This window comes from Gekko japonicus, unplaced genomic scaffold, assembly GCF_001447785.1.
Source record: "Gekko japonicus isolate JY-2015 unplaced genomic scaffold, Gekko_japonicus_V1.1 scaffold1189, whole genome shotgun sequence".
In the NCBI taxonomy this organism is placed as follows: domain Eukaryota; kingdom Metazoa; phylum Chordata; class Lepidosauria; order Squamata; family Gekkonidae; genus Gekko; species Gekko japonicus.
Genome location: NW_015172592.1, coordinates 399,699 through 415,939, shown reverse-complemented (window position 1 = coordinate 415,939; position 16,241 = coordinate 399,699). Strand labels below are relative to the sequence as shown.

General features: G+C 41.2%; 1 protein-coding gene across 1 annotated transcript in view; it reads left to right on the top strand.

Moving 5' to 3' along the window:
* Positions 1 to 16,241, top strand: part of ROR2 (receptor tyrosine kinase-like orphan receptor 2) — an 83,278-nt gene that overhangs the window by 62,126 nt on the left and 4,911 nt on the right. Inside the window, 3 exon segments of the mRNA XM_015421525.1 lie at positions 9,778 to 10,092; positions 14,747 to 14,854; positions 14,857 to 14,901. Of these exon segments, the coding sequence (XP_015277011.1) occupies positions 9,778 to 10,092; positions 14,747 to 14,854; positions 14,857 to 14,901 (468 nt within the window).

Genomic DNA, 16,241 nt, shown 5'->3' with positions numbered 1-16,241 from the left:
ACTTTTCTTCACTTAAACTTTACTTTTTCCTAGACATTCAGCTTTTAGATTTCTTTCCCTTTTCACTGAACCACCTCAGCTGTCAGCTTAACTGCTTCCACACAAAACTGACCAACCGAACATCAACTGTCAACATCTAACTGTAACTCCTGACTGACATACATACTCATCCATTCAGATTCACTTCCAAAACCCCTCCCCCTCTCTGTCAACCACCAATCATACCATACTTGCCTCTCTCAACCACTCTAGTCTATCACAGCCATGCAACCAAACTTTTAAAGAGACATACACACACAGAAACAAGGAATCGTTACACCCCCAAATGTCCAATAGATGTTGGAAGTCTGAAGTGAATGTGGGGACCGTTTACCACATGTGGTGGAAATGTAGTAAAATACAAAGTTACTGGAAAATGGTGCATGAAATTATTTTTGAAATACTGAACCTAGATGTTGTACTAATGCCTGAAATTTATCTATTGAATATAATCCCAAAAGAATATACAAAGCAAGATATATATTTATTAGTATATATTATAATGGCGGCAAGAATACTAGTGGCCAAAAATTGGAAGACAGACAAAATACCCTCAAAAGAGGACTTAATATCAAAGCTCTTAGAGCTAGCACAAATGGATAATTTGAGTTTATTACTTCAAGGTAAAGACCATAAATTACAAAACAAAAGATGGCTAAGGGTATATAATTGGATAAAAACATGTACAGTTTAATAAAAAAGTAAAATGTTAATTATATGTATAAGACATGTTGCATGACTTAATAACTCTAAAAGCTATGTAATCTAAGAAAGAGAAATGTTTGTATCTTTGTGGAAAATATGGAAAATAAACAGGTGTAAAAAAATTGTGATTCTGGGAAATTTCTAGGCCCTACATGGAGATTGGCAACCCTAATGCAATCTCAATACAATACACAATACAACACCTTTATTGGCATATAAAACAATAAAATAAAGCTTCTTCAATAAGATAACATTACACTTGCAAATCTTAAAACACGTTGTAACGTCCCCTTATCTGGGGAGGTCTGGTTTCCCTTTAAAATGTTCTTTATGTTTTGTTTTACTGTGTATATCCGGCTGCCACCAGGAAATTTAAGGCTTTCCAAACCTTTAAAAGTAGATTTATTGATATAATTCATAAATAATATGGTAGAACACTGTAACTAGGAATGGGTAAATACTAAACAATTGCTTTGGTATTTCACACACTTTTCCCTTCACTGTCAGGGATCTTGGCATGTAACTTTGTAACTTTAACTCAAGGTCATGTAAGTTCACTGTTTCTCTCCAGGACATACAGCCTTTCCTAAACTTTGTCTTCAATTACTTTCATTTACATTTTACTATTCTCTCAGAACAACCTCAGCTGTTCTTAACTGCACACACACAAACTGCTTCTCTCTCAGACTTCAGAACCCACTCTGACTGTTTAACTGCCCTCAACAACTCTTACCCTACATCTGTCAAAACCTCAAACTGTCACTCCTGATAGACATACATATTCATCCACACAGCATCACTTCCAAAACCCCTCCCCCTCTCTGTCACTCACCAATCACACCACACTTGCCTCTTCAAGCACTCTAGACTATCACATGCAACCAAACTTTTAAAAAGACACACACCCATAAACAAGGAATCGTTACACACGTCAATATTAAAAATGGTTCCTTACTGCCAAAATCTTGGACAAGAATTCAGCAATCTGCGCAGTAACTTCTGGTGACTTATCTGCTAGAAGGTACCTAGTTGCGTTGTCAGAGTTAGTCCTAGACAGTAAGGGCTTAATCAAAAGTAATCAGAGATATGAATGAAGGGGGCAGCGTACTAGCTTAATGCAATCTCTAGTGGTTGTCTATATGCTATTGCGGGGGTCCGTTTGCTTTCTCGTTCTGTTATCTTCAGCATTTGTTTCTGTTAATCACATTCTGTATATTAGTTTTTGGGGATTTGTTAGTACTGTTTCCTTCTGGTTCCATTCCTGTATCTCTAAAGACTCTTTTAAAGCTTAATGTCTCTTTGTCTTTTCTGTGCTTAGACTCTGTTTTTCATACTTCAAATGCTTAATCTCAGGAATCTGATTCTTTTGGCTTCTAATATAGCAAAGTCATGCTGATGATATCCAGCTCTGTCTTTCCTCTTTTTGTTCTATTCTATTTAAGCTTTTCAGTTGACTCACAGCTATTTCTACCTGTATTATTTCAAACCCTATATGTAAAAGACAAACTTCAGTCTGTTTTCTTCTAAACCTTTACTTTACCCTTCTCTTTCTATCTCAGCTGGCAGCATCACCTCCCAGTCTTCTCTGCAGATTAAGAGCCTGGGTGTTTATCTTTGATACTTCTCTCTCTCAGCTCACACAATACCACTCTATCTAAGGTTTGTTCTAATATTTCTAAAATTATCTTTATTCGTTACCTATTTTCTGTCATGTTCACTATTGTAATGTTTGGCTCATCAGTCTGTGCACCTCTCTGTTATCACTTCTCTTATTCACAATGATTAATTCTTCGTACTTTAGTCACATTAAGCATCTTATGTTCTTCATTAGTTTCCTATATTTTTTGTTTCCTCCCTCCCTCCCTCTCTCTCTCTCTTTCTTGTCAATTATTGTATAGATGGCATTTGTACTTCTTGTAAGCCAGCAGGTAGAGAGCCTTGTTTGATTTTTATTACTTTACTGCTCCTAGAAGACCGTTTCTAATTCTCTAAATAACAAATTATGGTGATTATCAGAAAACCCAAACAACTTCAGAATGATCAAGAGAAGCAAGCCCACAGTCAGCTCCTTTAAACAGATTGGCCACTGAATTAACTTACATTGTAGCAGTTTTTAAGCAATGGATGATGAAAATCAACAAAGTAAGCATATGAATTTATCTACTCTGTCCAGAGAGCATATATAGGCCCCGGTCACACGGGAGGTTTTGCCCCGCAAGAGGGACGGATCGGGGGCGCAGCAAACGGGTGCGATCACACCACAACATCTGGGAAGTGGCGCGCACTCGTCCTCAATCCGTCCCTTCAGCCCGAAAACGTGCATAAAAAATAACCTAGGAAAGAGTACTACCAACCTGAAACGCCGCAGCAAGCGCAGCCGTGGGATCGCCGGCACGCCCGTCTTCAGCAGCATTCGAGGCTCCCGGGTAAACTGCGCATGCACAGCCGGCTGCCTCGCTCTCCCTTCCATGGCTTTCCCCCCCGGCATCTGATCGTGCTGGGGAGCAACTACGCAATGGCTCAGGGGATCTGTCTGATCCCGCCGCTGCGCGTCTCTTTTGGTGCGGCTCTAAAAAGCCGCACTTTGGCCACACCAATTTCCCCCGTGTGACCGGGGCCATAGTCACCCATTGTCAGGACAGGTATTATATAAAGCAGTGTAAAAGTAACAAAATATCTGAAAACCAAAATAAACATCACCCAAGATAAAACAAAATTCTGGCCATAGACTAACCCAGAAAGAGTAATCTTGAAACATGAGAGGTGTAGTTGGTGAAAATAGCTAATTTTCAGATGGCTGACATGAACAAACCACTCACATTCATGACGTTGACATAACTTGGAGTGTCAGAATCACTACAAAGTTCATACGGAATTAAACTGTATGATGCTTCCCTCAGCCTATCTGGTGGCCAGGGATCTTCGGACCACCATAGTCACTTGACCTTTTCACAAAAGTCTGTGTCAACAGTTGGAGTGGCTCTGTATAACTGGCTAGATCTATGTAATGCCCCTCTTACTCCTGCATCTCATTTGTATACTTCACCAGTTGCCAGTTAACATCATCTTTTTGCTTTACATTTAGCAGGGTTTTTTTTGCTAATTTCGGTTACTCATCACGGTATAAATGTTTAAATGTTTTCAGTTTAACCAGTTCTCATAGGATGTTTGGTCTGTACATTATCAGTCTCAACGTGTTCCTGCTTGAAGAAATTCAAGCGTGGACTTGGCAGTACACATCAATATAGCCAAGCAGTGACTTCCTATCAGGAAGCCATTCAAGATGCAGGGCCAGAGGCAAGAAACTGGGTCAGGGAGTGTGATCTGAGGTGAGTGAGGTCAAGTTCCAAGAAGGCAGGCTGGTTTAAACAAAGGAACAGAGCTCAGCCTGGGACATATGAAAGCTGCCTTACACCAAATTGGACCATTGTTCCCTCAAGGTTAATACTATCTGCTCAGATTGGCAATGGTTCTCTGGGATCTTAGGTAGAGATTTTAGCAGCCTGAAGTTGTCCACAGACTGAGGAGATACCTTGCAAGCCCAAGCATCATAAGGCTTTGTGATTGGCTCTTGACACAGATTATAAGGTACTGGGCCTGACTGATAGAGGTCTTGGTATAAGTTCCATCTTTGACCCTTACTGTTGCATAACTATTGTTGGCTGAGCCTGTGCACTGCAAGTTCATGCTTACATTTCATTGTGAGCCTGTAGCTGTGTGTGACCGAGGTGAGCTGTGGCTGCTCCTGAGTTCCCAATCAGGCCCAGCACAATAAGACAGAGATTTCCTTCTATTTGATCCAGGTTTACTAAGCGGGTAAATTTCTGGCAAAAGAATGTTGCAGGTATGGAAATTTCTTTACTACTTTGTGTTCCCTTGCATTGATTTCTTTTGTGGTGGGTTCAGTAGCTTCAGTTATCTTGGCATTGCTCTTATCTGGAATTCTTTCTAAGCCCCTCTTGCTCAAGTATGCTTGCTATTGATTAAAGTGTTCAGTAATTCATCATAATCTTTAGTGCAGATTACTGAAATAATCAGCAAACATCAGATTCCTTCTTTGTTGACTTCTCATTCTTTTTTGCTTAGTACAGCTATAACCATTGCAAACAGAAAAGGATGTTATGCTGAATCTGATGCAGACCAAGCTTAAGTGCATATTCTTTGTTTTGTTCCCATTTGCATACTTGGGGACTGTTCAGTTAATCTGCTGGGGTTTTTTTACCTTTTTACCTTTTACTCTTCCGCTTGTTCCCAAGAAAAGTTACCAGTACTTGTTACTAGTGTACGCCTGAATACAATGTAATCCTGAGATTCTCAAAACTGCTTTAGTTGTACCCATTAAGTGCATCTAGTCACTGCAGGTGTACCCCATCAATAGTACTCTTGTTTGCAATATAGGTTAGTTGAACAAATACTTCACCATTGACTTGCATGGAGAAATGAAAGGACACCCATCTTGCCTCAGCCAGGGCTTTCTCTGTCCTGGCCCCAACCTGGTGGAACATGCTCCCTATTGAGACCAGGGCCCTGCGGAATCTCCTTTAATTCCGCAGGGCCTGCAAGATGGAGTTGTTCTGCCAGGCCTTTGGTTGAGGCAGCAGGTGCCCATCTATGGCCTCCCTGAAGTTGCTGTCACCAGTCTGTCACCTGTCTACTGACCACCAACACCTGGCCTTTAACTCATTGTACCATCAGGCCAGAACTCTATGGCCAACTTATGCTGTCCCAAGTTGTACCCATTGTTTTAATTGTTAAAATGTTTTATTGTGTTTTAATGTTTAATGTTTTAAACTGAAACAGTCCCGAGGCAGACTGTTCCACTGCTCAACCACTCAATCATCCCTAACACAGAGTCTGTGTTTTCCACCACTACAGGACACTGGGCTGACACTTTCATTGAGTTATCCACTACGACCCCAAGATCTTTTCCCCTCTCAATCTTAGCAAGTTCAAACCCCATTAGCCTATACTTGAAGTTGAATTTTTTTTGTCTCAAAGTGCATCACTTTACACTTACCAGCACTGAACTTCATTTGCCACATTGTTGCCCACTCACCTAGTTTGTGGAGGTCCTCTTGGAGCTTTTGTTTGTTTGTTTGTTTATTTATTTATTTAGTCCGCCCTTCCCTGCAAGCAGGGCTCAGGGCAGCTTACAGCAGAAAGGAACATACCATAAATAACTAGAAGTTAGAATCCTACAATAAAATACATAGTGCATACATCAGCACTAATTAAATCCATTCCCAGGTGGTGAGAAAATTTCAGATTTCACAAGCCTCCTAAGGGGAGCTTACGGACGATGGAGGGTATGAGAGTACTAGACTACATGCTGTCCTCTCGCTGTCCTCACTCAGCATCTTGAGTGACGATTCAAGCACACTACCTCCGATTGAGTCAAATCCATTATGATGTGAGTTTCAGAAGTTATAGAAAAGATAAAAGGAGGTGTCAAGGAAAATTCAAGACTTTAGAGGAAAGGCTGTTGTACTGGTGGCCTTAGGCAAAGAAGCTTAAGTGAGAGGGAAACTGAGAAATTAATGGTTTCCTTTGTCTACCCAGACATTTAGTGTGGTATGACAAGTCCTTTCAAGCAATAAAACATGTTAGAAGATCTTGGACAACCATGCTAACTGCATACAACAAGTAGTAGCAGGAAGAAAACATCTTCCCGTTGGGCAGATGCCAAAAGCAAAATCAGTACATGTACAAGAGCTGTCATACAGGCATAGCATAGTGGTAAGAGACTGAGCTACAAATTGGAAGAAGTCTCCAATTTCTGCCATTAATAGTTAGCCTTAAGCAAGCTGCGGTCTCTGGTTCAGCATTCCATCTGCAGTATGGGAATAATCGGGATCCATGGAGTCCTCCTAAACCAGTGTGGTGTAGTGGTTTAGAGCGACGGACTCTAATCTGGAGAACTGGGTTTGATTCCCCATTCATCCATACCTGCTGGGTGACCTTGGGACAGTCATAGTCACAGTTCTCTCACAACTCTCTCAGCCCCACCTACCTCGCAAAATGTCTGTTGTGGGGAGAGGAAGGGAAAGGTGATTGTAAGCCACTTTAAGACTCCTTAAGGTAGTGAAAAGCGGAATATAAAAACCTCAAAATAATGTGTAAACTGTATATGACATCTTTTAAATCAATTAGAAATTCCCAGTATTTCCTAAAAAATTGTAATTTTATTTTTTGTAAGCGAAGAAATAATAATTTTGTAAAAGTATTCAGCATACTGAGAACACTATGAATTAGTTGGGAACAGCCCTCACCAGTGCTTAACCCTGGGACTTGCGTTCAGAGTTGGACTAACAACAAATTATGGAATGCCATGTATTTGATCTTGTGCATCATGCCTTTTTTATATGATTCACTATGCGCTTCTCATCCCAGAACTTCCTGGATTATCTGGAAGGCTCTCCAGGTCCTGGGTGTGATTTCTAGACTTCCCATATTTGAGAAATTAAAGTTATAAAAGTTTAATCTAACAATGCTGATTGGAACTGGAAACAAGCTAGCTTTCCTTTTACAGTCGTAAGAACATAAGAAGAACCCTGCTGGGTCAGACCAGTGGTCCATCTAGTCCAGCATCGTGTCTTACACAGTGGCCAACCAGTTCCTTTGGATGGCCAACAACAGAGCACAGAGGCTCAGGCCTTCCCCTGATGTTGCCTCCTGGCTCTGGGATTCAAAGGATTAGTTGCCTCTGAATGTGGAGGCTCCCCTCAGTCACCATGGTTAGTAGCCATTGATGAATGAATCTATCTAATCCCCTTTTAAACTTGTTTATTCCTGTGGCCATCACTACATACTCTGGCAGTAAATTCTACATTTTAATCACTGTCTCTGAAAAGTAGTCTTTCCTTTTGTCTGTTCTGAATCTACTGCCCATCAGCTTCACTGGATGATCTTGTCAAAAGTCCCTGTCCCAACCCCAGGTAAGGACTTTTGGTACAAAGAGGTTGCAGCAAAACAAAGTTACAAAATACCAGAGAGAAACTAAATCTCACTCTAGTCTTGGTAGATGCCACCAGTCTTTTTAGTCTATCCCAACAGCCTAGGAGGGAAAGGATAAGTCTCCCGGTTTCTCAGGGAATTAACAAGAGAAGTCAGCCCTGCAGAGTGGAACTGCAGACTGAGTTTCCAAACACAAAACAGTTAGCTGGTAGGTGGTCAAAGGCCAAGGCTCTGAGATCAATGAAGGCAAAAACCACGACAAAATAAAAATATAGTGATTTATTTATAGTGCAAAAATATTCAAATAAGATAAGACTGTGAAAGAATAAAAAATTAAATCTAAGCATATCCCACATAGGTAATACATAGAGTCAAGGTTCCAAATTTACCGTTATGGTTCAGTTTAGGCAGTTAGCTTTAGCAAGTCAAGATGTTCAGGGCATAGTCCTTCCAAGCAGCAGTCAAGATGGATACTGGTCAAGGGAGCTGTATAACCACTAACATGCTTCAGTGCCAATTGGTCACAAAGCCCAGCCATATAGCAAAAGCTAACTAGATATATGCAGAGGGTCTGTGGTTGACCTCAGGCCTGTTAGGCCAATCAGAAACCAGAGAGATGATGTAACTCTCTGTAGGTTACTAGGCACATGATATCCAGGGATGGACCAGAGAGGAGGGAGAAATGAAACCATGCTGCAGCTAGGTCCTGCCCTTTCCCACACAGGTGCCACATAACTTAAGTTGCCTGGAATGTGCTAATTGGGAGGACCAAGGCGAAGTGGTACTCCCTAGCACTTCATCTGCAAGCAATTTAGCTGGCAGGGTTACTGTGTTCTAACTGTCTCTAACCACCTCTCTGCAGCCTGAACCAGAGCAAAGCAAGGAACCATTTTTCTTTACAGACCTCGACTTCTAGTATTCTGGGAGACAGAGAAAAATTTCTGTTTGTCAACTCTCTCCACGCTGTGCATAATTTTATAAACCTCTGTCCCCACCCCCACCCCCGGGTAATCGCTTTTCTAAACTGAAAAGTCCCAGACTCTTCAGCCTTTCCTCGTAGGGAAGGTGCTCCAACCCCCCTTAACCATCTTGGTTGCCCTCCTCTGTACTTCCCCACACACACACACACAAAGTAAGAGCCTTATGGCAGTAATGCTCACTTGATATTTTGAGAACTACTAGTAGTTTATGACACATATAAAGGGAGGTTCAGGAGCTGCAGAAGAGCTACAGTGAAGGTGACTTTTAGAACCACAGATTTGCTGGAGAATCTTACTGCAGACACAGGAGATTTTAAGTGGCAGATACTCAGAGCCATTGTGGTATAGTGGTTAAGAGTGGCAGACTATAATCTGAGACTATAATTCCTCAATCCTTCCCCTTTGAAACCTTTAAGCCAGCTGGGTAACCTTGGGTCCATCACAGTTCTCTCAGAGCTGTCCTCTCAAGAGCAGCTCTCTCAGCCCCACCTACCTCATGGGGTGTCTGTTGTGGGGAGAGGAAGGGAAGGTGATTGTAAGCCACTTTGAGGCTCCTTTGGGTACTGAAAAGCAGGGTATAAAACCTCCTCCTCCTCCTTCTTGTACTTGGGAGTCACTGCTGATAGGGCTATCTTTTTAAGCTACAGAAATAAGAGCATAGATGTATACATTACCAATATGTATGGTTATAGATGTTTGAAATGAATGCATGGAGGCTAATAAGGGTTGGCAACTCTGGGTTAGGAAATTCCTGGAGATTTGGAGGTGGAGCCCAAGGAAGACAGGGTAAAAGGAGGGACCTCATCAGGATATATTGCCACAAAGTCTGCCCTCCATAACAACTGTTTTTTTCTGTGGGAACTGATCTCTGTAGCCTGGAGATCAGTTGTAATTCCAGAACATCTCCAGGACCCACCTAGAGGCTTGCAGCCCTAAGACTAATTCATATTTCAACCAGCCCTGTTTACTAGTTTATGCCAGTTTAATTGCCACACTTTCCTCAAGAGAATTCTGGAAATTGTGAAATTAACAATGGATTATTTATTTTATTATAAATCAGATCTTAATTATTGGCTTTGCTTTATTCCTTTCTTTTCAGCTGCATTTACTATGATTGGCACATCCACCCATTTGTCTGATCAGTGCTCTCAGTTTGCCATCCCATCTTTCTGTCATTTCGTGTTTCCTCTGTGTGATGAACACTCTCGGACACCTAAACCAAGAGAGCTTTGTCGGGACGAGTGTGAAGTTCTGGAAAACGACCTCTGTAGGCAGGAGTACAACATTGCCAGGTCTAATCCACACATTCTGGTGCAGCTCCAACCCCCTAAGTGTGAAGACTTGCCATTACCAGACACTTTAGAGGCTGTCAATTGCATAAAAATTGGAATACCTGTAGAGCGGCTCAACAGATGTAAGTTTGGCCAGCTTTTTAACCTTGTTTTGACTGTGATAAAATATCATATTTATGTGGGGGTACCAATTAGTTAATAATTTTAAAACTATTTAATTTTTTTACCTGATGAGTCAATCTGTTACTTGAAGCTGTGTTCCTATGTGCTATTGATTTGCCTATTGCTGAAAGGGTTGAATGAAGGGAGAATGTTAAGTGTAAATAAGATTTAACTTAATAAACAAGAGCTATTACCATTATGAGGAAAGGACATCTTTAATATTGTTTATCAATTTTGTAATCTTACATTGTAGAATATTTCCATACTCTAGAGGCAAAAATGAACAGGTTCAAATCCTGTTAATTTGGTAGAAGATTTTGTTTTTGGTTTGATCTAATTTGTATTTTTGTTTATGGAACATACATTATAGAAAAGAAACATAATACTATAAAATAAAAATGATGAAAATAATTCTTGAACAGGTCTGGGAATACAGTCCGGAAGAAGGGGCAATAGGAGAAGTAGATTCAGAGTTGACAGCATCATAAGCACTATAGTATCCAAAGATTTTGTTTGGCTTGTCTTTTTTCATCTTAGAGAAGGCCTAGGGATAAAACCCATGCAAATAGTTTTTAAAAGATCTTTTCCAAAAAGTTTTTCCAGTAGGAAAACTGGAAACTTGAGGGAGCACTGAGAAAAAGTAAAATATAGTGAAATAAAGAGAAATCATCCTTTAGAATGATGAAGTGCTTTTTCACGCAAGGCTTTACTGACAATGCATAGTGCAAATATTTTATACGACACAAGCCACAATTTTAGAAATGAATTCCTATGTATACTGTACACTTGCATAGCATATTTTCAAGGATAATTTTGTCCACAATTTTTTGTTTGCATGATGATAATATACTACTGAAGATTTTGAAGTTTTCAATGTTTTAAAGCTTATCTCAATATCCAAATATAGTGCTAGTCCTATTGTGACTCTGTGAGGCTGTTTCTCTCTAATTTAACATACTATGTTACAAAAATTTGTGTGTTCTGTTTTCAAATTGAATTTTTTACTACCTCACAAATAGCAAATACAAAGATACATGATAAGGTCACATAAGTTGTTGTAGGCAGTCTCTTGATTCTTTAGGATTGGGTTTATTTGTAGTTTTGCCTCTAGAAAATTAAATTTCATAAATATACCAAATGCAGCTCTTTAATGTGATAAGTTATAAATGGTGCATTTTAAGTTGTTAATGTAATAACATTTGGTATTACGTATTTTTAAAATTTTACCATGGTCTCAAGTAGCAAGAGTAAAGAAGGGTTGGTTTTGAGAGAGCATATAGTTCTCTGACAAGGAAGGTATTAGTTTGGGTACGGGAGACAAGGTAGGTAATTAAACTGATTTCCATGGTAAAAAAGATACCTGATTTGGGCATCTTGTTTCTTCTGTTTTAACTCCCTCTGTCTTAAAAAGAGAGAGAGTCTAAAACTGAGAGGATGTTGAGCTGATGCAGTTTTTTCTCTGGAGGAATATATGTGTGAAATGTTCTTATCCCAAAGTTTATATGGACATTGCAAGAAAATCTGTGAGCAGACCAGAGTCCTGTCTGCTCCTAACTGTGGATCTTTTCTTTTCATTCCAGTGTCATGTTTTTCCATGTGTATTCCTTTATGATGTAAATCATGTTGCATTTGGCTCACATTCTCTCTAGAATGCCTGTTGCTGACTTGGAAGGGGTGCTGTATGGTGTATGTGTGTGGGGGGGAGAAGAAACAGCAAATGTAACCTCTCTCTACTGCAGCCTCTTTCTGCATGATGTAAACGGCAATTGCCAGAGGAATCCAGATTCTGCCCTAGGCACCTGAGCCACTGCCAGACCTCCCTGTTAGGGAGGGCTGCCCCTCATATATTCTGAACATTTTCAGCTTGATAGTTTTCAGCAAAATGCAATGTGTACATGATGCTGTGCCATAACCTTTGTGCTGCTGTAACGTACTTGTGGTGTTAAGAATGCACCGAGGAATAAGCCTGGCAGAAGAGTGTAGGAATGACATCTCTGGAAAGATTTTCTCTACCCCCCAGAATGACACGGCAGAGGCAGCCAGCCAATGCAAAGCACCTTGTCGTGACTGGGGCAGTTTTTAATGAGATGTGTTAAGTAAGCCAGAACAGTTCTATTTAGAGAAGTAAAGCAAAACCAGACAGAAAGTAAAAATTATGAATAGTGATTGGTAGATAACTGCAGGAAAATAGATCTTTTTTTAAAAAAAAAGTCATGGAAGGAGAAAGAGAACTAGAGGAAAGGAAAAGAAGAGGACAAAAATAGAAGTTTACAGAGAGCGATGCTGAAGGAATATGAATTTTGTGAAAAGTTAGATGGTCTAGACCAGGGGTGGCCAAACTTGCTTAACATAAGAGCCACACAGAATAAACGTCAGATGTTTGAGAGCCACAAGAGATGAACAAATATTACACACAAGTTTTTACTGGAAAATATGCAAATTTGCTTTACATTAACATTAAATGAGACTGCCAAAAATAAAAACAAAAGGGGTAAAAACAGATATTGATAATGGTTTTTTGTCCAATAATATTTATTTGTTTGCTAATGATATTTATTTGCAGAGGGGGGGAAGGAAGGAAGGAAGGAAGGAAGGAAGGAAGGAAGGAAGGAAGGAAGGAAGGAAGGAAGGAAGGAAGGAAGGAAATGGGGAGGGAAGAAGGAAGGGAGAGGTGGAAAGAATGCAGCTTTAACTTCAAATGCATTCTCCAACCCCAACCACACCCCAGCTGGCTTGGCTTGGCTTGGCTTGGAGAAGGAATTTAAAGAGACAAATGCCTTCTCCAAGCCAACGGGCAGGGGGGCTTTGAGAATGTATTTAAAGTTTCTTTCTTTCTCTGCCACCCCTGGTCTAGACATAGGGTTTTTTGCATCTCTGCTGTAATCCATTTGCTTTGGGATGTTCAAATGACTGGTGAAAAAGTCATAAATTCTGTATTATTTTGGTTTCTGTTTGCACAATCAGATTTTTTCCACACGTCACTTTTGAATCAACCATTTAATCTTATTTAAACATCAGAAGAATGACCTATAAAATATTTTGAAGCTGAAGAGTTTACTAAGAAGTGAGGATAAGTTTTGCCAGCCCTGTGGCCAGACACCTAAGTGAGTTTCTGCTTCTGTTGCCATTGAGGCAGCAAAGATGCAGGGTAGGTGCCCAGGTAGGAGAGCTGCCACCACCACCACTTGGGGGAGCCACCACTGCCATTGAAGCAGTGGGAGCACTCAGGGTAAACAATACACCTCCATTGTCTGGTGGTATTCATCCTTTGTGGTATGTGAAGAGCACAGGCCTGCCCTATTTCCTCAGATAGGAGGTGGGGAGGGAGCAGAAGTCTGTGCCTCCCTCTCCCCACTACTGAGGTGACAGAGCAACAGTTAGCCAGGGAGGCAAACCAGGAATCACCAACTGACTAGCAAGCATGGGGAGGATGGACAGGAGGGCAGGGGAGTAGTGGGAGCCACTACCCCCATCACTACCATGTAAGCTGTGGAGGGGTAGCAATGCAAGCAAGGAGGGAGGAGCTGCTAATACCGACACTCCACCACTGGGAGTGGGTGAGTAAGGTGAGCTGGGCAGATGGGGGGGAAAGCAGCAGTGGCAGCATTGCATGTGAGTGATTTGCCTGGCAAGTAGCTTGCCCAGCATAGGGAAGGATGGGATGCCTCCCCCCATGAGTGTTGTGGGTCACTGCTTGTATATTCTAATAGTAAAGTGTGGCCCCATCTGTGGATCAGGGCCTGACTGACAGAAGGCAGATTTTTCAGGCAAATAGTCCCCCCTCCATTTGCAGAAAAATCTGAAAACTGAAAAAAAATTGAGGTGGGGGTTAAATCCCCCCAAATATAAGAGCATTGTCTGTGCAAGTATAGACAGAGCTCCTACTCCCTCACTGCAGCTGAGCCATTGAGATAGTGAAGGTAGGGTTGGGTGGACTGGGAGAGAGCCACTGCCACTGAAGCAGCAGGGCTGGGGAGGAGTTGCCACTGCAGTGAAGCTGGGGTCGGCAGGCTGGAGGGGAGCCGCTGCTGCTGAAGTGTCAAAGCTGTTGGGATTAGGGTTGTCAGCCCCCCGATGGGAGCATAGGAGCTCTGCTTTTGCAGGCTCTTGCCCACCACCAGGCAACTGGCCACCAGGGGGAAATCCCACCCCCAACTGATCTTTTCAGGCCTACTTCCGGTTTCAGACCTACTTCCATTTGGGGCTGACACTCCGGTTTTAGGGCAAAACTCTGAAGTTTGAATCCAAATTTACCATAGAGTTTTACCCAAAAACCAGTGTCAACCCCCCCCCCCAACCAGAAGAAGGCCTGAAATTAGAAGTAGGCCCAAAAATGCCCAACATCACTTCCAGTCTCCTGGAAGGACATTGGGAGATCCCTGCTGGCCGGATAAATTTACCTGGCAACCCTAGTTGGGATGTGGGGGACAACAGCACTGTGACGAAGCTGGGGGTGCAGGCTGGAGGGGGGAACCCCACTCTTGGGTCACCACTTGTCTTATCATATTTTTGTTCCATGGTATATCAAAAATAGATTTAGTAAAATTTGAAGGGAGGCAGGAAGGGGAATGGCCTCCTATTAATCATGCATCTTCTGTAAAACCCTTTTTGCAGATCACCAGTGTTACAATGGCTCCGGAGTGGATTATAGAGGTACTATCAGTGTTACCAAGTCCGGTCACAATTGTCAGTATTGGGACTCTCAACATCCCCATTCCCACAGTAAAACAAAAACGAACGCATGGAACTGTGTGACGTACCTTCTTGGAGTATGTATTATTTTTTTTCCTGCTTCTAGTATTACCTTTGCATGCCTGCAGTAAAACTTGTTTTAAAATAATGCACTCATAAGAGCCCTTTTGTTATGCACTTAAATGTTATTTTACAGAGCAAAATTAGTCTGAAACATGTATCAATGCATTCTTTATGAATGGTGCTGAAGCCAGTGGAATTAAGTGATGTAATTATGGTCTACCTTGTCACTGCTGTCTTTTGATCAAAGCAAGATGTGCCTTAAGCACGTCACACAGATCTATAACAGAGGGGCAGCAACATTTTTATAATTAGCTTCCCTAGGTCAAGAGAACAACTATTCCCCAAATATAAGCTTGGTATTTACATGTGATTAGAAAACTTTACAGTGGTCATTTGAGTAGTTCTTGTTCTGATCTTCAAGTCTGTGGTGCTAACACACCATCATAAAAGGTGCAGCTGGGATGGGTGAGACCACAGGGTTCATGTTCCACAAAATCATATGATATAATTGCAGATGGAGGATCAGATCACATTTTTAAAATGTTCTCTTCCTGACTTGCCAGTTTTCTATCTGCTGTGCAGGTTGGCTCTTGCTTTTTAAGTTGGGAAGCATCCACCAGTGTCATCTCTTACTTACCAACTGACATGTTGTAGTTCTAGAAAGGTCTCTTAGCACATAATTATGTTGTGTATATTTTAAACAGTTTTCCTAGAAAGTAAGTAAGTTTATTAAGAACAGTGATAAGACCAGCAAAATAGACCAAAATAGTACAGCACAGAATCTACAACATAGGATCCTGTTTTCCTAGAAAGGATTTTTAACATTTGCCTTTTAAATAAGGGTTGTCATTGTTGCTTTGGCTTTAGAAGGTTCATTTAAAAGGCTATGTGCAGAACTAGTCAGCTGGTAGATCTGTGACTTGTGTACAGTTTTGGTCTGTGCCCCTCTAAACACATATTGTAGTGGTGGAATAAATGCAGAAGAGGGCAACCAAAATGATTGTTAGGTTAGATCACCTCTCTTCTGAGGTAAGACTCAAGATTCTGTGATTTTTCAGTTTAGAAAAAGATAAGATGGGTGTGTTTGAATGAGGCTTATAAAATTATTTATAGAGTTCTTCTCTCCCGAGCCCGCTTGCGGGGAGGGCGGGGTATAAATTTAATAAATAATAATAATAACACTGAACTTGGGAGGCACCCAGTGAAAATTCTGACAGATTCAGGACAAACAAAAGGAAATACTACTTTACTCAACAATTAATTACTGTGGAATTCACTGCCAATGGATGTAGTATACATGAGCATAGATTGCTTTAAAGGGGGATTAGACAGATTGAAGGAGGAAAGGTCCATC